The 24,211-nt window shown below is 38.2% G+C and overlaps 3 protein-coding genes across 4 annotated transcripts; 2 read left to right on the top strand and 1 right to left on the bottom strand.

The window, feature by feature from the left end:
- Window positions 1–617: 617 nt before the first annotated feature.
- Window positions 618–9,685, top strand: LOC103969591 (probable RNA-dependent RNA polymerase 1). Its single transcript, XM_009383170.3, has 5 exons — window positions 618–772; window positions 2,026–2,607; window positions 4,010–5,907; window positions 8,217–8,367; window positions 8,672–9,685. Exons 2-5 carry the CDS (start codon window positions 2,092–2,094, stop codon window positions 9,509–9,511), a joined length of 3,405 nt encoding a protein of 1,134 aa, XP_009381445.2. The 5' UTR covers window positions 618–772; window positions 2,026–2,091; the 3' UTR covers window positions 9,512–9,685.
- A 3,505-nt stretch (window positions 9,686–13,190) lies between these two features.
- Window positions 13,191–15,919, top strand: LOC103969590 (actin-like). 2 transcript variants are annotated; one of them, XM_009383169.3, is made up of 4 exons: window positions 13,191–13,315; window positions 14,271–14,339; window positions 14,492–15,499; window positions 15,700–15,919. In XM_009383169.3, the coding sequence occupies exons 2-4, from the start codon at window positions 14,280–14,282 to the stop codon at window positions 15,763–15,765; spliced, it is 1,134 nt and encodes a 377-aa protein (XP_009381444.1). In that variant the 5' UTR covers window positions 13,191–13,315; window positions 14,271–14,279; the 3' UTR covers window positions 15,766–15,919. The 2 variants fall into 2 exon arrangements, with proteins under 2 accessions (XP_009381444.1, XP_064941137.1); XM_065085065.1 differs by lacking the exon at window positions 13,191–13,315 and adding an exon at window positions 13,891–14,114.
- A 1,402-nt stretch (window positions 15,920–17,321) lies between these two features.
- Window positions 17,322–19,106, bottom strand: LOC135594652 (zinc finger protein SHOOT GRAVITROPISM 5-like). Its single transcript, XM_065085064.1, has 3 exons — window positions 18,850–19,106; window positions 18,371–18,770; window positions 17,322–18,277 (listed from the first exon to the last, which is right to left on the bottom strand). Exons 1-3 carry the CDS (start codon window positions 18,977–18,979, stop codon window positions 17,497–17,499), a joined length of 1,311 nt encoding a protein of 436 aa, XP_064941136.1. The 5' UTR covers window positions 18,980–19,106; the 3' UTR covers window positions 17,322–17,496.
- Between the last annotated feature and the right edge of the window lie 5,105 nt (window positions 19,107–24,211).

The raw sequence follows: 24,211 nt of genomic DNA, 5'->3' as shown, positions 1-24,211 counted from the left end.
CGACAAAGCACACAGACTCGTTGTTGACTCGTACCAGTACGCCATGATCGTTGTGCCGATCAACCATTCGACGAAACGTCGATGGCCGATGTGCTTCTTTTTCCTTCTTTTTTTTTTTTACCTTATATATATATATATATTATAATGATTCGGGTTTGATGGACTAACTAACCTATCAACTTCATTTGATCTAAATCACTGATCAAAATGCTTAAGCTGAATTTGATAGTAGCATACTCAGACCCTTATAAGTCGATCTTAGTCTTGTTCACTTTTGATGTGAGACTAATGGGATATTACATGAATATATTAAGCTACCAATATATTATTATAGCAATAGAATTAGTCAGAGCTAAGTCAGCACAATATATGTAAGTAATTCTTCGATAACTTATCATAATCGAGATCGTATATATCTTCTTATAGAATATTTCTTCTTTTATATGGTGACAATGCTAAGAAAAAGCACGCAAGAGAATACTGTTTAATGTTTCTCACCACACGAAGCGACGCAATTGACTTGTTGACGCCGGCGGTCGATTGGATGCGCTGTGGGCCCACTTGTCAGTTCTGCTGTTCGCTTCACTCGTTGGCAGTGACGGAGTTCTCTTTAAAAACCCTCCCCTTTCCTTTTGTCGATGAACCTCTTCGCCTGCTTTCTGGGGATTTGCTTAGAGGTGAGGAAGGTCTTCGATCAAGGCCTTCCCGTTGAATATCGGACCTTTTCTGTTGTTCTGATCGATTCGAGGAGCTCCGTCTGCTGGTTGTCATGGTAATTTCTCCGTAGGTTGTTCGAGATGCTGAAATGTTATAACTGTGATCTGCTTTCTTCTTTTACATAGATAGCTAAGCATCTCTCTTGTACCTGATCCTGTTGTCTCGATGGGATGATGCCTTGATTCAGTTCGTTCTGCAATTAAAGTGGCTTGGTTTTGGTTCTCTTGCTCCTTGTTCATTTCTTGATGGTGATTATGCCTCTTCTTGTGAATGATTTAGTCTCTAAAGTATACGATGTGCTTGCTTTCTTTCGAGAATGTATATCGAAGGGTGTTGATAACAAGCTTTGCAGTTTATCTTTTCCCACGATTTTTTGGGTGAGTACAACAGTATATCTTTTTCTCAAACAACTCGTCATAATCCTGTTCTTTTGGTATATCGTATTACAAGGTTTACCCTATCTGAGTCTAAAAATTGCCTTTTCATATAATGTGATGGAAACCAGGGAATAGAAACTTAAGCGTTCGGCACATTCTTTTTTGTGATCTTATGTTGTCACAGAGAACTATGTTCTAAGGTTACTTAAGCTATGAACGATTCATCAATTATAAGTCGCCATGCATGTAAGCAATAATCGTCTGGCTGACTCTTGACATTCTTTTAATGCCATCTACGTTGGTAAATTTGTTTTCCAACACTCAACATTTAAAAATTTTCTTTCCCAGAGATAAACTTATTATTTCTGTTGATTTGCACCGCACTTGAAGTCTAGAGAACTATAAATGGTTGATCCCCGTTGCATCGATAATTGTGTTCAAGACATTATAGGTGCTCTTTTTTAGTGTAATTCTCTGTCTGCTGTACCCTGGGAGTCAACGTTGGAGGGTTCACAGTCAGTTGACCCCAGTCACAATTCTCTGCTTTTAGCCTTGATGTTAATCTTTTGATCTTAGTGATCTGTCACCAAACCATATTAACATGGAAAATTGCTTTGAAGAAGGATAAATCTAATAGACGCTCTAACTTTTACCATATTGAAGTAGTTAAAAATTTTATTTACTTTTTCCTGCTATTGTTTATCTTTCTGTGTTGCTAGTCTACTTAGAGATCTTATATCATTATATCACGATTACTCTTTTGATATAGGCCCTTTACTGAAGTTGTTTCAGCATTCTTTCATGCTGCTATCCTTTGCATACTATATTTGCACTTGATGGGTACTTGTGACTGCCCAGTCACATGTTTAACTTACTATTATATGCTGTTGTTCATCAATTGATTCAAATTTACAACTCTTACCTTTTGTAGGTACAATATTATTCCCTTCAGTGAACAAGAAAATAAGAAGTCCTGCATCAAAACACTTTTCCAATAATGACTAGTAAGACTATTCAGATTTCTCGGTTTCCTTCATATGTTACTGCAAAACAGGTAACAGTGTTCCTGGAGAAGTATACGGGTGAGGGATCTGTCATTGCACTTAAGTTAAGGCCTTCAAAAAATTCAACAGTATATGCAATTGCCCAGTTCCCCAGAAGAGAAGATGTCCAAGATTTATTTGTCATGATCCAACAGGGGAAACTGTCTTATGATGGTCATTACTTGACAGTTCGCAATATGGAACGTGACATCATACCTAAACCAAGGAAGCCATTGTTTGTTTTGGAAAATGTAACATTACATTTTGGCTGTCCACTTTCACAAAAACGATTATCTGTTCTTCGGAGCATGGAGGATGTCAAAGTTAACTTTGGATTTGAAATGAGGAAAATCTATTTTCTCCTGTCCCATGGAATTCATTCATACAAGCTTGAACTTGCTTATGAGAGCATATGGGAGATCCGGTTACATCGCTCATCCGTTCAGAATTCTCAGTTTCTTGTGGTTCAGGTCTGCTCCTCTGTAGACAATTTTCTATTCTTAATTTATTTTTCCTTTCTTATTAATTGGTACTGCAGATGCTTTCACCGAATCTTTTTTGTGTCTGTATGCTGTACTTATTAACTGATTATGGGTGTTGTCTTTGGCACATGCTTAGGATTGTATTCTCTCTTTCTGTCGATTGTTGTGAGCATATCTTTAATTTAATGGTGATTAGAAAGGGCCACCACCATATCTTTAATTTGTGCATTTGGTACTGGACAGACAGGGGCAAAGTGTTTCATTTACACAAACCTTTGATGTTGAACAGACTCTCTGTTCGAATTTGGGCTTTACTGGGCTAAGGTACCATAAGTTTTTCTCAAGATATGACTGTTATGCTAGATAGTGGACACTTAAGGAAGCAACATATACTTGTGCTTGTCAATTGATGCCAAGAGTTTATTGATGCAGATAGCAACCCTCTATCTATCGATATTCAAATCTGCTTCTCTAATATGTTGGAAGTTTTTGATTTTTCAGTAATTGTTTAAATAAAACTGATACTTAAGACCAATTTGATAAGTTCTTGAAATATTCAATAATTATCAATATCTGACAAGTACATAATGTTTTATTAGCAGTTTTCCAAAGACTGAGTTGTGGGACATTGTGTATGCACTCTCCTTTTTTGATGCTACCAGTCATGCTACTAGCATCATATGACATGAAAAATGGTATCTTCAATGTAATGGAGGCAATTACAACATTGACCTTCATGTTACTAGACCCCCTTTCCTTTGCGACAGATAAAGTACATTTAGATCTTTTATCTAAACTGCTATTCTTATATATTTTATTGACTTATCATGTATATTACTTGACTGATTATATACTATTTTATTTTGGTTATAATTTGTATGATGCATGCATGTTTCTCAAATTGTTTTTTCTTGTATCATGAGTATCAATTTTAATCAAAACCATTAAAATTAAAATATTTATGATATATATTTTAAACTGGTCCAGAACACTTGGTCTCAGCAAATGCATTCTGGTTTGACCATAGAGCAGTGTGGTTACTAGTATTTGGAAGTAAATCCTTGATTTGCATCTCTTAGTTCTTTATTTGATCTATTGTTGTTTATGATTTTGTTATATCCTGATAAATATGTTTTTACTTAATAGTTAAAATTATTGGCATTGATCCTGAATTGTTTTTCCTGTAGACCAACGACATTGTCATCGAAATGATGGGCTAGAATAATTGTTAATATACTCATCCACTTGTATGAGTTGTTAATCTAGGCAGTGTTCCTTGGAAGAATTGTTTCCACACATTCTGTTTTTGTCTCTGAAATTATTCCTCTAAGTTTTTAGTTTCTCATGTTTTTGAAAATTTGGATAATTCTAATAAGGTTACATGGCTTAGGTGGTTGCGGCTCCTAAGATTTATGGAACTCCATCACGTAATACTGGTTCCCTATATGAAGATCCTAGACTTAATTATTTCAGGGATCTACCAGATGATCAATGGGTCAGAACGACAGATTTTACTTCATCTCGTAGCATTGGACAATCTTGTGCACTGTGTTTGCAGCTACCATTCGAATGTAGTCTTCCAAACATTCGTGAATACTTTGTTCATTTTATAGAAGTTGATGGTCATTATGATTTGGAGAGAGGCTATTCTTACTCCAGAAATTTGGATCTAGTCCCCATTGTTGAACCCCACACAGGGATTCAGGTTTCTTATAAGATTCTTTTCAAGATAAATCATATGGTTCAGAATGGAACTCTTATTGGACCAACACTTGATCGAAAATTCTATACATTGGTCTGTCCTTGTCCTTCTATACCTACTGAATATATAGAGAGGGCCTTAGAAATGATGTCTGTTTTAGACAACTCCTGTTTCGCTCCTGCTGAATGGTTACTTGAGCAATACAAAAAATTTAAGAAATCAAACCGCCATATAAATTCACCTGGTATTTCCCTAGATTCAGACTCTAGCTTGGTATATGTTCACAGGGTGCAGGTGACCCCTTCGAAAGTGTACTTCTATGGACCTGAGATAAATGTGTCCAATCGTGTTCTGCGCCAATATCGTCAAGAAATTGATAATTTTCTGAGAATTTCTTTTGTCGATGAGGACCGTGAAAAGATGCATTCAACTGATATATCATCTCGGTCTGCTTCCATTGGTGCTGAAAAGCATACTGCACTTTATTGGAGAATATTGTCAACATTAAAAAATGGTATTACTGTTGCAGATAAAAAATTTGAGTTTCTTGCGTTCTCATCCAGTCAGCTAAGGGAAAATTCTGCTTGGATGTTTGCCTCAAATAGTAAGCTAACTGCAGATAATATAAGAGAATGGATGGGTGATTTTAGCAAGATTAAAAATGTTGCTAAATATGCTGCTAGACTCGGTCAGTCTTTTAGTTCCTCCACTGAAACATTGTCTGTCGAGAGAAATGAAATCAATTTCATTCCTGATGTAGAACATGCAGGTTATGTGTTCTCTGACGGTATTGGGAAAATATCGTCTGAATTTGCTAAGAAAGTAGCAACTAAATGTGGCTTGAAAAGTTCAGTTCCATCAGCCTTCCAAATTAGGTATGCCGGCTATAAAGGTGTTGTGGCTGTTGATCCAACATCATCGAAGAAACTATCTTTGCGTGAAAGCATGTCGAAGTTTGAGTCGACAAACACAAAACTTGATGTCCTTGCATACAGCAAGTATCAACCATGTTTCCTTAACCGTCAGTTAATTACTCTTCTTTCAACACTGGGAGTTAAAGATAATGTCTTTGAAAGAAAACTGGAGGAAGCTGTAAATGACCTGGACAAAATATTAACTGATGCCGAAAAGGCACAGGAAGCAATTCAACTTATGTCCCCAGGGGAAACAACCAATGTACTGAGAGAATTGCTGTTATGTGGCTATAAGCCTGATGCTGAACCATTCCTTTCAATGCTTCTCCAAACATTTAGGGCTTCAAGGCTTTTGGAACTCAGAACTAAGGCAAGAATTTTTGTTCCAAAAGGAAGAGCAATGATGGGATGCTTAGATGAGACTAGAAGTTTGGAATATGGCCAGGTCTTTGTTCAAGTTTCTTGCTTTGGAAGCTCAATTTTCCATGGCAATGGCCTCCTCATGAATGGTGTAAGTGAATTGGACCACTGTACTGTTGTGCTGAAGGGGAAAGTTATTGTTGCCAAAAATCCCTGTCTTCATCCTGGCGATGTCCGAATCCTGTCAGCTGTTGATGTTCCTGACCTGCACCATATGATTGATTGTGTTGTTTTTCCACAGAAAGGGAAAAGGTGAGGCATGGCTATCATTCCCTACTTTAAAATTGAGATTGTTTTGAATCTTCATAATCCCTACTTGGAGTTTATTCTGAATCTTAATATCCAATATAAAGTCTTGTGCATGTCAATTGGCTGATTCATCCTTTTCTGCTTATTGATGTTTACTTAATAGAAGGCAACAACATCTTGATGATACCACAATATTAGTTCTAAAACTAATCTTGAGTCACTATCTCATTACGAGGAAGGCAATGTATTCTCATTGCCTTCCCTTATCCCTAATGTTGGGTTTAAAAGGTCTTACAACTTCATATCAAGGTCCTTTTCCCACTTCCACGTTTTTTATTATGTAGTTACAGATGGTAAATACAAAATCATAGGATCTCCTCCGTATCACACAGTTTAAAAGGAAAGCTAGAACAAATGTTCGGACTACCATAGTTTTGACTCCATTTTCACTAAAAATGAAAAATGAAAGCCATAAGAATTCTGCATGACGCATGATTAACTTCCAATTGATGACGTTAATTTTATACTTATGTGTTCCGAAAGGCAGCTCAAGAAGATAAATCGCCTTTAAGGAGATGCGACTAGGAGAAACAGACTGTGAAATATGTATGACAAGTGAAAAAAGAATGTTATGGACATGATTTCGAGAATCAATGATAGACATCATTAGTAAGGTCTATCTGGTAAAATCATTCAGATATTTGACAATAAGATCTGGTCAAGACTTCATGGGATTTTCTTTGATGCCATTGGTATTTTATTAAGGAGTCCACATTCAAGGGGAGATTTGAGACTTCCGTTCATGGAAAAGGATGCCTCCTGGAACCATACTTTCTTTCATCTGTTTTCTTTCTTTTGCGTCTCCTGTATGCTTAAAATGTTTTCTTTTCCTGATTGTATGCCCTTGCTTGCTGTTTTCAGTATAAAACAAGCTATTAAATTTTCCGGGTTATTGAAAACCAACCCTTTTCCTTTTGGTGATTCTACACACTACAGTTTGCTGGATAGGTCAAATTTGAGTTGCTTGTTCAAGTGAAAGCTTCTTGTCATCCTTTTTGTGTTCATTCCATATCTGCATGTACTTCGGATATTGTTGTCTTAATGCACACTCCACATGGTAAAAGGCTTATCTCTTTCCTGAAAAGAATCTGCATAGACTTTGTCTACAAAATATTTTACTACAAAGTGAACTGGTCCATATTATGAGTCCCTTTTTTCGAATCTTTTGAATTTAACTCTAGTGTAACAGAGCTATGGACATCTTAATGTGTTAATATCATGGAGGTGATTCAACCTAAAGGTTTTGAATGACAATTGATTATCACTTTACAAATATTGGTCAGGCACAGGTGAATGGATCTGTAGATCAATATTATTTGAAAACAACATCTACTAAGAAAAAGAAATCATGTTGACTGTGGACATCTCTCAATGAAAAGCATCGATGAGTTATCATGAAACTTTAGCTTTTCAAGTCATAAGGTGCCTCATGACTGACAGCTAAGTAAGACAGGGCTGTTATTCTCAAAGAAAAAGGGAAGGTCATCAGATGCCTCAGATTATGGAAACTTTGAATCTCGTAGATGCAACTTGAATATATAAGAGATTGTCATTAAAACACAATTATGCTTAAGTTTTGGAAATGTTGATCATTTTTTTAAAATTTTTGTTGGACAACTGTTTAGGAATTTGAATTGCAATTTCTTTGAATGACTTAGCAAATATGTTAGGTTATAGGTCAACTTTATGGAAGTCCACTGTCATGATAGATAACTCGTGTAACTTTTCTCACCAATAAATGACATGCAATGGATACTTGAAAGATAAATTATTTGTAGAAGTCGTAATGTTAGGAAATGGTCTGTATCGAGAGCAATTATACAACTTATTAAGTTGCCTTAGTTCAAAGTAGATTGATTTTTTATTGAATGGAATAAACATGTCATGCCATCTCCAAGATTATATTGGGCTTGGCTGAACAATCGTTTTTGTTTCTCATTTTGTACGACGGATATCTTGATTTCTATGACAATGTAATACACACAAAATACCAACACTAAATCCGCATGAACTGAATATTATCTGCATATATGTATTTTTGGTTTTCTTCAGCAATTGTTACATCTACTGATGTAATGTTTTATAAATTACAGATATTTAGCTTGCTAAGTGTGATCTCAAATCTCATGCTCATTTTTGTCTTGATCTATTTACTTTTTGACCTATCTACTATTGGTTAACCCATGCGATGTTTGATACTGGAAGATATCTATTTCGCTATCACAAACTAAATGACATGATTATTTTTGTAGACCCCACCCAAATGAGTGTTCTGGAAGTGACTTGGATGGAGATATCTATTTTGTTAGCTGGGACCCTGAACTCATCCCACAACGTGTTGTCCTGCCCATGGAATATACTCCTGCACCAACCAAGACACTGGATCACAATGTTACAATTGAGGTAGTAACCCGACACTCATTGCCATCCTGCTCGTAGCTTTTCATTAAATATGCTAGTCATTTTTCTTTACAACATGTGTTTTGTATTCAACGTCATGTTATTTCCCAGGTTAGTTACTTTATCATTATTATGCTTGAATTTAATAAAGTCATGTGATATATGCATCTGGATTCCAGTTGGTGCCTATATCAACCATCTGACTTTCTTGTTTACTTGTAATTGTATTGTTCAATCAATGCAATCAACAGTTAAAAGCCCACTTTGGCTATTACTAATACATGGGTAGTATGTTTATGTCATGCAGGAGGTAATGGAGTACTTCACAAATTATATTGTAAATGACAGCTTAGGAATCATTGCAAATGCGCACACAGTCTTTGCTGACAGGGCAAGAGAGAAAGCTGAAAGCATGGAGTGCATAGAGCTTGCAAAACTCTTCTCTATTGCTGTTGACTTCCCCAAGACAGGTGTTCCTGCTGAGATCCCCCCTCGTCTATATGTCAAAGAGTACCCTGACTTCATGGAAAAGCTAGACAGAGTTTCCTATGTGTCAAAAGGAGTCATCGGTAAGCTATACAGAGCAATAAAAGACCACACACCAGGGTTTGGCCATGTGAAGGCCTTCACAAAGCTGGTTGCTTTGCGGTCTTATGACCCTGACATGGAAGTTGATGGTTTCAAGGAGTACACAAGTGAGGCTTTCTTCTTCAAAGGGGAATATGATTTTAAGCTGGGGAATCTCATGGATCATTATGGCATAAAGACAGAGGCTGAGATTCTGAGTGGCCATATAATGAAAATGTCAAAGACCTTCACAAAGAACAAGGACGGGGAAGCAATTGGAAGAGCAGTGAGGTCACTGAGGAAAGAAGCAAGATCATGGTTTAATGAGAAAAGCAGTGATCATGACCACGACGAAGACGAAGAATATGCTAAGGCATCAGCTTGGTATCATGTGACCTATCACCCGGATTACTGGGGCTGCTACAATGAAAATTTGAACAGGCCACATTTCCTGAGTTTTCCATGGTGTGTCTATGATAAGTTGACATTAATCAAGCAGAAGAAAATGAGCCAGAGAAAGTTTGCAGCAGAGCTGCTCTTGGTGCGGCAAACAATCGAGAGGGCCCTGAGAGCGAGTTGAAGAGAAATTAACGTTGGACACTCATGTAGATAACATCGACAATTGTACATAAAAGTACTTGATGCTTTCTGCTGTGCTTGTTTTCTGTTGATATTTGTCCTCAGCAGTTATTGCAATGACCAGTTTTCTGGTGTAATATGTAGACGGTGTTGTTTGGTTAAGATGGTTTGATCATTACCGGTGTGCGATTGACAATGTTCTGAAACAATTTAGCTTTTTATCTGCTGTTGCCACACTATATATGGATGCTAAAGATATGGTATTTCTATATCTCCCTGTGATGCATGATCATGAATGTGCATACTTGGTGGAGCCTCTAGATTCAATTTTGCTGTTATGGTGAATACTACTGATTCGCTACTGAATCGATTATTTATGATGCATAGCAAATAGCCCTTTAAGAAATAAATAAATTTATGATTGTTGTGCTTTCTTCGATAGTACTACAGAGTGCAGTCGATGTAAAGGTAAGGGGTCCAAGGCATCGATTGATCCTATGGAGACCGTGATTGTCTTTCTAAGCTAAGATATACTGGACATAAATTGGATGAGATGAATTGTGGGGTGGGTCAATAGCAGAAATTAATTAAGGATTAATCAGATGAATCAAGGTAGGAAATCCAGAGAGAGCAGTAAGAATACAGGACGTGCAAGTATTGGTGTGCAGCAACGTTAGCCACAAGGGCGGGATCGTCTTCTTCCTCAGTTTCGCACTCTCGAGCAGACTCAGGAGGACACTTCCACCAACGTTAGTCCAGGGAAGCACTTCCACCAACAAGACGACACAGGAGGAGGCTCTTCAAGAATGGAACCTCGTCGCCCGCGGTTTGAGCCCACTCCAGGGATTGGCATAGCTTTGCAGGCATGGAGAGGCGGGAGGATCAGTAGTTGTCTCTCTCTCTCTCTCTCTCTCTTACCGGATGAGCTGCTCCTCTCGTAAAAAGCTTGGCCTTGGCGACTCCCAAGTCTAGCCTTCATCCTTGACTCTCTGGTTTACATGTCAACCAAGACATTCGTAGTGGGGATTTGGTGGGAATGCACTTTGTCTCTTCGCTTACTCACCCGCCACTACGGACGTACGAGTGTGAAGACCATCATTCCTTGCATCGGACGTAACCATTGACTTAGAAAAAGACCGCCTCGGATTGGATATTGATGCAACGTTTTATTTAGAGAAAACAAATGAAATAACTCAAATTGGGCGATCTAATTATCCGAAAAAAACTCAAATTGATGATATGGAAAATTCAAGATGACATGGAAAATATAACTTTCTTTTGTCTTCTCTCTTCTCAAGTTTTATTTTATATAATTATATGAGAGTTAGAAGTCTACAAAATATTAACATATTCCCTATAACCAACAAATCAAGATTGATATAACCATTGGAAACAGGTGTTTGCTAGATGTAATCTAATGAGTATTCTGTAAGAACAGGAGAAGGAGAAGAGATACAAACCCCTTTGTTTTTATTTTTGCTCGAGTTAAGAATACGTCAAAAGACATTCATCTTTTTCTTTTCTATCTCTGACAAAAGAAATGGTTGTGATCAAACATACTGTCCTGTTGATTACATCATTTGACCGAGTATTGTGTCCTTTTACGTAATTGAAATGAGAATTGTCATCTACCCAATGGGCACCTTTGGCACACAATATTACTAAGAAACGCAAGTCAATACGTTTCATTTTGGTCAAAACCTCTTTGATTTGACCAATAAGGACATTCCCTCTCTCCCTCTCCCTCTCCTCTCGTGCCAAACTCCAAGTAAGACGACTGCGAACGAAACTTCGATGGTAAGTTCTTAGTTAGTGGAAAGAAACATCCTATGTATCCACCCATCGATCTCTACCACCACAGCAAAAGGCGACAAGCGTCAGAAGGAAACTGAGGAGATGGGCGGCGTCCGAGGAGGAGGGAAGATGCTGGAGGTGGTGGGACTGGTTGCGTTAGTTATCCTGAGTTCTCTCGCTCTGTCTTCGTCGAGGCCGTTGGGAAAACCACGGTGGCTGGGAGACACAGTCCAGGTTTCGGCGGCCCTCGAGAAGAGCTCCGGGCCGCCATCAGGGCATTCGACGTGCACGAATGACCCCAGCAACGGTGGCAGCGGCGGCGTCGCCTGCCCGAATCACCCAGGACAAACCACCTGCAACTGATGGATGCTTGTTGTGTTCGTGGGATGTTGTCCGACCCATAATTGGCTTTCCATACGTATCCATGAGTTCACGTCTGAAGCTTGATTGCTAGTCCTCATCTCTACCTCTCAACTGTCTTCTTTCATGTGTTTTCTGGATTGCTTGATTGCTTGTTGTTTCTTCCATGTACAAAATTCTCACCTTCTTACTAAGATTCTTAGGTTATGATAGAGCTTTGAAAACACAAGTTGTTTCTTCATCTTAAGAAACCAAACGATTGATAATTTCTTGTACCATTAACTTGCGTTTATTTGATCTTATATCTAACATTTGTATTATTTTCAGTGCATCACACAAGAAATTTTTAGTATATTTTCTAAATCTCGGCACAAAATTTTATTAATCATATACTACAAAGATTACATTAAATCTTTTATTTTATTTTAATTCAAACAACTAGAACTATGTGATTGTGCATTAAATAAAATCCATATTATTGATTAAATGATGTCGTAATGCAAAAGTGTAAAACTAAACATTTACACTATCGACTAGATTAGACAAAATGCATATTAATCATTAATCTGAGTAAACTATAAAATAACAAAATGTGCCTTAAAACAATAGTTATCTTACCAATGTTATAACCAAAATGCAAGGCTATCCGACCGACCTTCGGGTCACTAGGTTATTGGGTGATTTAGTGGATTAATCAGTAAACTCATATAATTAACTTAAAATATTTTGAAATATATATAAATGATTCAGAAATATGTACCATATTAAAAAATTTTAAATGTCCAAGTTAATAGAAATGCTAAAAATCTTTTATATATATATATATATATATATATATATATATATATATATATATATATATATATAAGCAAAACTTCAATATGAATTAAGATAAATTGAATAGCATCAACTAATATTAAAAATATAAATTTATTTAATATAGTTATGATAATTCAGATACTATATATGTACATATTTATCAGAAAAGATCAAATTGATTAATTATATTCATCAAAATGTCACTCGATGATCCTATCCTAATATTATCTTTACCTCAACATTTTTTATAATGTCAATTCCACGTAATTGGACTGAGACTTTACAATCACTTTTCGATGTTTAAGTTTTTCCACATTGCCATTGGTGACGTCATTAATTACTATGATTACCACCTTCTCATGCGACGTAAACTACCAATGTGATTAAAATTTGATACATTTTTTGACGTAATGGATCATATAGAAACAAAAAAAAAAGAAAAAAATGTGTGCATGCCGACAACTAAATTGCTTGGGTTGGATTTTACGGGATCTCTCCATATTTTGTCCAACATATATTCCAAAAATCTTTTCGCTTAGATTGTCATCCAGGTGTACGGATGTGATTAAAATACATGGACCGGTTGAGAATCTAAGCCGTGGATTTCGGAACCGGTTCGCAACGCGCGTCGCGGGGCGGGCGGAAGAACCGGGCGTTGCGCTCTAATCTTGGCAGCGCGCGAACAGGGCTTCCCACCACCCCACCTCGCGCCATCCCTTGAACCAAGCGAGATTAAGAGCTCAGGCGTTGGGGAGAAGCAGAGGGAGATCCCAGAAGCAAGTCGGAGATCGCTCCCTCGTTGTTTTGTTCTGCCTGTCCTTTCCTTTCCGTGGTAGATATCAAAGACTTTTTGAGTCTCCGACCCGTTTCGATTTCTGCATATCCGTACTTCCCATCTCTTGTTCGTCTGCTGCGTCTTCTGTTTCGCTTTCTTTTTCCGTTTGGTCATTGGTTTCTGACCGAAACTTCGCATTCCAATGTGTGAAGAAATATTGATGCTCGAGCCTGGGTTGCAAGCTCGACTCTGCATTTATTATGTTTGCTTAATGCCCCATCTATTTCACTTGGATCAATACATGAACGAAGAAAGCCCTAATTTTGTTGTTTCTTGGTTTCGGATCACTTATCATTTTTGTATCAGTAAATTGTAGTTTCTGTTGGATTCTTATGTTAGTCATTTTCCTGTTGCCACTCTTCTGCAGAAGAAATGATGGCATGGGTCGCTTTGCCAATCGCAACATTCACTTGTGCTCTGTATTGTCTGGATTTAATTGTAGATGCAAATTGGATTCATGTGTTGGTGATCGCTGTAGGTGTTTTATCTCTTTACCAATTTTCATGATTTGACCTGCTTTAAATCATGTCTCCTTATGCCAATTTAAGGAATCAGTCCCACCATTTGCCAGATAAAAAGTAGCAGTTGGGACTTCATGAAAGTATGTGGGATAACCTGTTCAAGGAGACTTGTAACTCCTAATGAATACTTCACTTCATGATTCTTAAAGATCAGATTGGGGACTGGGGTTCTGTCACGTTGGGTAGATTTATGCCTTCAGATGTGGTTCTTCGTCGTGGTTTAACCATGAAATGCTGTGTCGTAGCTAACTAAGCTTCCCTGCAAGTAGTATTGGGTATCGGAATTGCTACTAGTGCTTGTTGAATCAGCTTCTTGATAACTTTCAAATTTATATTGGGTGTTCTGATCTAATTATCTATGGATTCTTTTTTGTCTGATAAATGGCTCTTCTTCTTCTTCTTCCCAACGTGGCATTCCTCTTTCCTACCAGATATAAAAGATGGCAGATGGTGAAGATATTCAGCCTCTCGTGTGTGACAATGGAACTGGAATGGTTAAGGTACTACTTGAAGAACTTCTCCTGACAATACTCTTCAGCATGTTTCAGCTTCCTACTATTCGTGCATCTTTCATGATGAAGATGGTCCATCGTTCTGTGATAGAATTCGAAACTAGTGCTAATGCCTTCGTCTACTTTCTCTTCTTCATTAGGCTGGTTTTGCCGGAGATGATGCCCCGAGGGCCGTCTTTCCAAGCATCGTGGGTCGACCTCGTCATACGGGTGTGATGGTTGGTATGGGCCAGAAAGATGCATATGTCGGAGATGAGGCTCAATCCAAACGAGGTATTTTAACCCTGAAATATCCCATTGAGCATGGTATTGTGAGCAACTGGGATGACATGGAGAAAATTTGGCACCACACTTTCTACAACGAGCTTCGTGTGGCACCAGAAGAACATCCTGTTCTTCTTACCGAGGCGCCTCTTAACCCCAAGGCCAATCGTGAGAAGATGACCCAGATCATGTTTGAGACCTTCAATGCTCCAGCTATGTATGTTGCCATCCAGGCTGTTCTGTCTCTTTATGCTAGCGGTCGAACAACGGGAATTGTGCTCGACTCCGGTGATGGTGTCAGCCATACAGTCCCTATCTACGAAGGTTATGCGCTCCCACATGCAATCCTTCGTCTAGACCTTGCTGGTCGCGACCTCACTGATGCTCTCATGAAGATTTTGACCGAGCGTGGTTACTCCTTCACTACCACTGCTGAGCGTGAAATTGTTCGCGACATCAAAGAGAAATTGGCATACATTGCTCTTGATTATGAGCAGGAGTTAGAGACGGCAAAGACCAACTCATCCGTGGAGAAAAATTATGAGCTGCCTGATGGGCAGGTTATCACCATTGGTGCTGAGAGATTCCGTTGTCCTGAAGTCCTTTTCCAGCCATCCATGATTGGGATGGAAGCTGCAGGCATACATGAGACGACATACAACTCCATCATGAAATGTGATGTGGACATAAGAAAGGATTTGTATGGAAACATTGTCCTGAGTGGAGGATCCACCATGTTCACAGGCATTGCCGACAGGATGAGCAAAGAGATCACTGCGCTGGCTCCAAGCAGCATGAAGATTAAGGTGGTTGCTCCCCCGGAAAGGAAGTACAGTGTTTGGATTGGTGGATCTATCTTGGCATCCCTTAGCACTTTCCAGCAGGTATACACTACTTGAAACTGTATAACATCATTCTTTCTCATACTTTGAAGGCTAAACATACCATCATCTGGTAGTGCAACAAGAAATTGTTTTCTTAATTGTTATCTTGGCTACTGTTAATGTTTCATTTTCATGTTTTTTTAGTCTCTTTGAACATGCATTGGGATCACCTGTTGATGAACTATTATTGTCCTTTGCAGATGTGGATTGCAAAAGCAGAATATGATGAGTCCGGTCCTTCCATCGTGCACAGAAAGTGCTTCTAGATCTTCTATCGATAGGCAATAAGGTGGTCAACAACATAAATGGAAGGAGTAGTTCAGTATTCTCAATTTGGAACTTGCTTGTATGATGGTCTGGACAATGATGTGAGATGCTGTTCTTCCTCGACCAAATATGCAACCATCTTCATTCTCTTGATGTTGTATTTTCTCTTGATGTTATTTTGTATTCGTTTAGTTTGGTTTTATTTTCCATAAGCAAGGGATGGTCAATAATTCTGATCTAAACATGGTTGCAACTGTGTGCTATCTTATTATTTTGTTGAATAAGTGTCACTCTCTATTTATATATCCAAATGCTTCAGTTTTCTGTGTGGCATCTGTTGCTGCAGGTTCTTTCTGCAACCTTTGTTTTTTTGTGTACAACTGCTTGCTTTCATTTTCTGGGACTGTGTGTTTGATTCAGAATCTCTTGGCATGTCTCATGGAGAGAATTCTGTGGATGTGCTCTGGTCACCCAAGAGAAAAAGTAAATACAAACAGATGATGCCAACTGATTTGGTTCAAGCAGAATAGACCTAGATTTGGTTTTACATTTTGATTACCTACTCGAAAATAGATTTGATAGGCCACCTTAATCAGGCTGAAAAGAATTAGATTATTCTTAACCAATCTCAATGAGCTTTCAGCCTTTTAACATGAGGAGAACATTAATCGATTAGTCTCGCTTTCTGAGTTCAATGGGCACAATTTGGAAGTCATTACTTCCGGATCAAGAGTTCAGATGGTGTAAAGACTGATTCAGCACATCATAAAGAGAGGCATTGCAGGAATAAAGTGATGAAAGAAGAGGATAAATATCTGTGACAGAGAGAGATGAAAAAGTATAATCATGGTTTGATGTAATTTGTGCAAGTTCCGTGAGTGTTTGCAGATTCCTCTTCGACGTTTTTATATGATTGTTTGCTGATAAGATGATTCATGTTTACACAGGACCATTATAATATTGCATTTCATGAATGCTTTTTATAATGGCTACAAAAAGGAGGGGGCCTCCTCTTGCTGTAAGCTTTTGCTTGTCTCTTTGTTTCATGACCACAATCACTCCACACGTTAATGTCATCCCCGAGCTGCTTTCCCTCGCTACTTCTCTTTCTGCTTCCTTATTCAGAGTTTTTGTGCACGTAACGCCGCACAAGAGAGACGAGGATGGCACTGAAAACCATGGCATTTTTGCTGCTCCCATCATGAATGATGTCCGTGTTCGTCTTGTGATAAGAGTGCGAGGTGGGAAGGACGATAGCAACTTTAGACGCTCTGACCCCTCACCAACCCACGCATCATCACCCCTCTCACTTTGTATTCTAGCGCGAAAAGCGCGCTGCTGCTGCAACTTGTATTATCTAATTGGCTCTGAGCTTTTATCGCCAGTCGATTTGAGTCATCAATCGGTCTTCTGTTTCGATTGTTCTTGCTTCTCCTCTGTCACTGTTCATCCCGATGAGCTATAGTTTGCAAGCATCCAGCCAAAACCAAAGTTTCATTTGCTCAAGACAAACAAGGAGAAGATGGGTTTGGATATCAGATGGAGACCAGAAAAAGACACAAGGAAGCACACCTGCCTATCATTAATTGACCATTGTCTTAATCAAGAACCTCACTTGCACATAGAGAAGCACGTTGCACTTTCACAATGACGCTCTTGACATGCACACCGAACATTGAAGGTAATTTACATGCATCAATTAGTACAGGAATCCAAATAATACTGGAAAGCTACGATTTTGAGATCTTCCGTTGACGGTCGTGGTCTTCGTTCTCCTCTTCGCCCTCGGTCACCGCCGACGACATGTAGCTCACGACGAAAGAGTTCTCCTCGGAGGCCATTGCGGGCTTCTCCGGGAACCGCTGCTTGCAAGCGTAGCAAGTGATGTGAATCAGCGTGGAGTTGATCTGCTTCAGAGCGTGCTCCCTGATGGCGTAAGCTCGATTCAGCTCCAGCTGTGCCTGTTGCCTGATCCGTTTAGCGGTCTCGAACTCGTGCTGGGCTAACCCGAGATGTTGCCTCGCATGATGCCTCGCCTCGTCGGCCAGTACCTTCTCGGCCATGGCGAGCTTTAGCTGCTCCATCGTCTCGTCTTTGAGTCTAGTGGCAGCCAATTGTTGATCCTCGGCCGGAGCGTGGTCAGCAGACGGCCCGATCGAGAGCTGCAATTTGGTGACTTCGGCGTCTTCAGTTGCAGGAGACGATGCAGATGAGGAGAGGGCGAGATTCTGGTTGCCGGATGGAGGTAGGAGCTGGAGCTCGATGTTCCGAGTGCAATGTTTGTCGAGTTGCGCCGAGGACGGTTGATCCGGCAGGGTGAGGAAGACGGCGGCCGTCGGATTCGGCGTTCTAATTAGGATGGGCCACGTCATGGGGCTGAAGTTGGTGTCACTCGACGGGCTCGGGCTTGAGGTCATCCTAGACAGGCACGCGGGCGGCTGGGACATGTGGAGCTCCGCTCGAGCTCGGCCGGCGGCGCATGTGCCTTGGTGCTCGATGAAACTCTCCACCCTGTGGCAATCAAATACAGAGTCCACGAATGGAGTTGCAGAGTACAGAACTTGAACCAGAACCAATTCACTGCGGAATTAAGTCTCTCCGCACCTGGAGAAGACGCGGCCGCAGTCGCAGGAGTGGCCGCGGGTGCCGCAGGTCTTGAGGTGGGCCTTGTAGTCGGATTGCACGGCGTAGGCCTTGGAGCATTTGTCGCAGACCCACTGCCGGTGGCTGCTGTGCTTGCGCCGGAAATGCTTCTTGATTCCCACCAGGTCGCCGAGGGCATGGCGCGGGTCGTGGTGAAGGCAGGTCGGCTCCGGGCACACGTACACCCGCTTCCGCACCTCCGATGCCTCCCGCTTCAGCAGCTTCCACGGCACCTTGTGCCGTCGCTGGTGCATCTGCAAATTCTGGTCTCTCTGGAATCCCTGGTTGCAGATCGCGCACACGTACCGCTCCGACTCCAGCAACGCCCTCGGCGACAGAGATACGATCTCCGCATCCGGATCTATGCATCGGCATAGCCTCAATCGATCCGTAGAAATAACCACACGGTAACATGTCGATCGAGTGGTATGATGGTTTACCTGGAGTGCCCACCGGCCTTCGCTTTTTCTTGGCGTTAGTGGCATCGTTAATCGAAACGAGTGGTTGCGGCGACGAGACAGTGGTGCCATCGCAAGGTTGCTGGGAAGCTAGCAATGGAGAGCCTAACATTGTACCTCTCTCTCTCTCTCTCTCTCTCTCTCTCTCTCTCTCTCTCTCTCTCTCTCTCCCTCTCTCAGTCGGGAACTCGAAGCCTATGTATCATTTCCTCTGTATTCTGTAAGGACTGCACAAGAGGTTCTCTTCGAGCAAAAGGAACACTGATATCGAATGTATATATAGACAGAATACAAGTCGCGGAATCAAAGATCTTTTGTTGTGTTGTTTTTGGAGCTCACCGGGATAGCATAGGAGGACATCATGATTCAGATATCTACTGGTGTGAGGATTCTGTCAATACTTCCAACACAAAACGTGTTCAACAGAGAGAGAGAGAGAGCGGATAAGCTGAATATTGAGCCCACCACAAATGAGGCCATGAAACAAAGAACAAGCATCCACAAATTTGCATCGCTACGTCCATGATTATAATTTGCATGCATTATGCGGGCCTTTCTCGCAGTCCACGTGAGATCTCTTTCTCACAACACACACAGGGCTGTTGTGGTAGTTGCTGCGGCGACGGCTATGATATCTATGTACGAGTACGAACAATATGTGCATTTTGGCTTATGTCGTGTAGTATATTGTCGACGTCCACTTTGTCTTGTTGTGATGATGTCAAATTCGATTTTACGCTCTTTCTTTCCCTTGTTGATGAGTGCCCACAAGACATAATGAAACATACGACCAATAAATCTTAGACCTTATGTGATGAGACCGTTTGAAGCTACCAAAGTTCGGATTCCTTTACCATTCCGATAGTGTTTGTGTGCTTTCGAAGAAAGCAATGGGAAAAGTCGGAACGCAAGAGCACAAAGCAGTACGATTCTGCAGCTTTTTGTTTCATGAGCTTCTTGTTCTTTCTTTTAAGCTTCACTTGGTCTGAGAAGAGAATTCATAGTCCTCGCGACTGTGAAAGCTGTTTGGTAAATTCTGGGATTTCAATGGAATAATCCCCCATACCAAGAAAGATCTTAGGAAGTAGAATTAATAAAGGGAAGACAACATTATCTTATAATAAGCCTCCTTCATATTTTGGATCAATCCTACTGATATATTTCATTATTTTTAAAAAATAAGATGGTTTTGAAATTTTCAGAACACAACTCATTTCAACATTCAGATTAGCATAAATCTAAAATTATCTACTTTACTATGCATTAATTCATTAGTCAACTAGCAAACTGCAGGCAAATTATGAAGTGCACAGAAGGAAAACCTAAGAAAGTTCAAACATGTTTCAGTCCACACCCAACACAAAAGCTGTATACTTCCCCATAAATTATTTGTCTTGAGGGCTGAAAGGAAATTGTTCATTTGGAATCGATTTGTATGGTTCCTTACTCTTCTCGGATGAACTAAAGATGCTTCTTGGTTCCCGATTTCTTAATCGATGTGAGATTAAATATTTTTATTAGCATAATAGTAAGACAGTTGAGACAGTTGGATGAAAACATATAGTTTTATCTTTTGAAGACCTCGACATATGAAGGCAAGACACTATATGATTTTGACACCTATAAGACATTAATTTCTTTACTTCTTGTAGGACTAGACATACTTGAAAACTAATATGAAATTATAACTTACAAAATGTATTATGTATTATTATTATTATTATTAAAGCTCTTAAATTAATGAAGACAAACTAAGGAGACCTGTAGTGGGATTGCTTCCGATGTGCAGTAAAAAGTTTCAAACAGCACCGAGAAGTAAACTCAATGCCTCGATGACAAACACTGTGAAGAAACTTTTACACACTGATCGGAGATAAAAGAAGAATCCACAAAAGCCACTAAAGTTTGCATTGCATGAAACAATACTACAACAGTCACTGATAGATGTTGGATGCAGCATCTGAATAATTCCAAGCTATATAACTGTATAACTTTCCTGAATATGTTTGCAGGAGGGCAAAGAGTTCATGAGTTTGGATTTCTTTTTCTTTTTTTTGGCTTTTTTATTGTATTATATGTTTACTAGTAATATGTATCCACAACTAAGGTTGAGGAAGTCGCAGTAATTTTTTCTTTTCCTGCTTGAAATGATGAATCTAGACATATTAGCTTTTCCTCATTGAATACACAATGAACCATTACAAAAGAAAAAAAAAGGTAATCTCAAGTGTTCTTCGACAAAACGTTAGCTGCATTAGCTTACTTAGATTTAATATATAACTAATCGAAAGCTGGCCTTTTTGTGTGCATTTATTTCTTCTGTGGCCTTTATGTTCCAAGGAATGGGAGATGACGGGTAGAGGGTGTCAACACAAGTGTCGTAGTAAACACCATATGGATTGGCGATCCTGAATCTAATCATGTCTTCCTAAACTAATTGCATTTCAGGATCTTTCTTTTTATCAATCATTTGTTCGACTTAATAATTTAAATTACATAACTTTGGATGTTGTATGTTCAGCTTTGCAAAGTTAAATGAATGAAAATATCATCCCATTGTATTTGTGTAAACTCGCAACCACGTTCTTGTCTTTGAATGTGAATATTATGATTTTTATTTATCTCATAAGATCACGAAGGATGTATTGAATACTCATATGTCGAGAGAACGAAAAAGATTGGACAGTACAATAACAAAAAAATAATAATAAAGAAAATATCAAAACATTGTTATTGTGCTCTATAAGGAGAATATCAAAACCTATGTAAGTAGTGTTTTTAATAACTACATTCAATAAAGAGAGAGTGAATCTATCTAATCCAAAAATTTTAGTGCTAAGAAGAAGCTAAACAAACTTGGGATATTAAGAAAAAAAGAATTTCAAAAAAAATTAATAAGGTCATCTCCCTGAAACTTAATGAATGAATATTTTTTTTTCAAAAAAAAGTATTTCTTATTTAGATATACTAAGAAAGGATGAGGCTATTGATTCATCTATAAAAAGGAAGATTTGATAGAGAGCACAAATTTAATATGTGCATTTATTGTCTTTATGAAAAATATAAAAATTTAAAAGTTCACAAAAGACTTCAACATTTATGATAAACTTGTTATCAACCTCAATATTCAAACATCTTGGATGGATAGAATCTGAAGATTCCATTGAATCGCTAAGGATTTAAAAATTAATTATAAGTATCTTATATAGACTCTCGATATGCAAAAATATAAATTATCGCTTCTAACTATTTTTCGTTGAAAACCAACACGTCCTATACTATTTTTCTTAGAAAAAAAATAGTCCATGTTTAATTTAAATTATCTCTAACGATGCTTTTACTAGATCACAATAACTTATTGTAATTCAAATTGTGCTTCCTCATAATATTCCTTAAAACATAATAAATTTATCAAAATAATAATTTAATAAGTAATGAAATTAGGAGAGACATTTCTACCATTAAAAGCAACATAATTTGTGGCCTTCCAAACTAGCCAGCAAATCCTTCTACTATTAATAATTGCCCTAAAGATGGTAGCACCTTTTTTTATCCAAATCCTTCCTTTCCAAAAGCCATTTATCAGGACACCAAAGATTCTTAAAGCGAAAGGAGATGTCCAGTAGTGTGCTATACAGAATGACAAAATGGAGAGAGTAAAAGAACAATTGAAAGACATGTTATCAGAATCCTAATTGCATAGAAAATAATTATGCATTTCCACGATACAAAGGATAGAAAGATGGTTAGAAGTAGGAAGTCGGTGATGTACTAATTTTCGATAAAAACAAAACGAAAAAGAGAAATCACGAGAAATTTTCATATAGATCCGAGGTAAGAAATATGTGTACAGTTGTAGTGGTTGGTTGTCCTTTGTAATCAGATAGGGAGAATGCAGTAAATCCAACAAGAAAATTGTAGCAATAAGTGAATCTCCAAATAAAATAAAATAAAAGAAAAGGAAAGTTCCAGGTGGTGGCAGTGTCTCAGCTAAGAAGATTGAGGTCTCTAGTGTTTGAAATTTTTTTGACAAAAAAAAAATCTTAAAATATTTTTTAATCTAGTGAATCACGACTTGCAATATCCAATATAAGTTCAAAATGGAATTATATTATTAGATTACGTTATCCTTTATAATTGAACAAGATATATAATAGAATTAGTTGAATTCTAATGATAGATATTATCCAATAAAAAAAAAGTTTATATTATAGTAAAATTCCTCATGTCTTTGATGGAAAGAACTCTCCTAATAATTTATCATAGACCATCTATAAATCGACAGAACATCTGAGGACTAAATGAACGTTTTCTCTCAACTCCTTAAATCATTAATCTAAGTAGTCAATAGGAAGAGAGTAAAAGGAAAGTCTAGTTCTCGTTACAAATTGACAACAGTTTTGAATCTAAAGACAATGCTTTTACATATCACATAGAGATCATTTTTCAAATGACATATGTATCGTAAAATCGATCTAATGTTATTTGATTTCAATCCTAACATAAATTTTTTTTTTACATTATACATAATATATAATGATTTTTATGGTTACATATATTTTTTTTGACTTATGATGTTTCTTAAATTTTTTGTTATAAAAGATTTTTTAACTTTGATACCTCGAGAGAGGTGAAGACTAATAAGCCAGAAGTCTTATTATAATTTTTTTTTGTTATAAAAGATCAATAATTTAGATTCAATAAAATTAGCATGCTAACTATCCCGTCATGACATTAATCTTTCAAAGTTTTTTCGAGAAATTTTGTGTTCCGTTTGGTGTGCTAATTTAACATAACCCTCATTTCTGATTTAGATATTTTGAACAACTAATAAATATTTTAAAAGGCGAACTGAGAAGGAAATCAATCACTGTTTTTGTCCTTAGTAGATTCACTTGCTTCACTCCAACGATCGTTGAACTTAAATAGGATACTTTTCAGTCCGATGAGAAGAAGATGCTAAATGAATAGGACGACAACGTCATGATGGCTTAACAACTGGACCGCAAACAAATTAGAGTAGTGATATTAGTAGGTTAAAAGAGAAAGTTATTAGGGAGAGAAATTTTCTGAGAATAAAAACCATTTTCTAAAGAGATTGTATGTTTTTATAAAGTGAAAAAGAAAGGATATCATTATTATGATAATAAAGTGACAGTCGTTTCTCTTCCCCCGACATAGATTTTGATGTGCCAAATCGCAGATGTTGGCAATTCAAAGCTAGATTTAGTCAGACAAAATAATTGTACGTAACTTGAGTCGAACATGATTTTATTCTTTTTAGTAGATAATATGCATATACATCCAGCTCAGTTAGAATCTGGTCGGTCGTACATATAGAATC

This window comes from Musa acuminata, chromosome BXJ1-10, assembly GCF_036884655.1.
Source record: "Musa acuminata AAA Group cultivar baxijiao chromosome BXJ1-10, Cavendish_Baxijiao_AAA, whole genome shotgun sequence".
Lineage (NCBI taxonomy): Eukaryota > Viridiplantae > Streptophyta > Magnoliopsida > Zingiberales > Musaceae > Musa > Musa acuminata.
The sequence above is the reverse complement of the archived record's forward strand: the minus strand, read 5'-3'. Positions and strand labels throughout refer to the sequence as shown.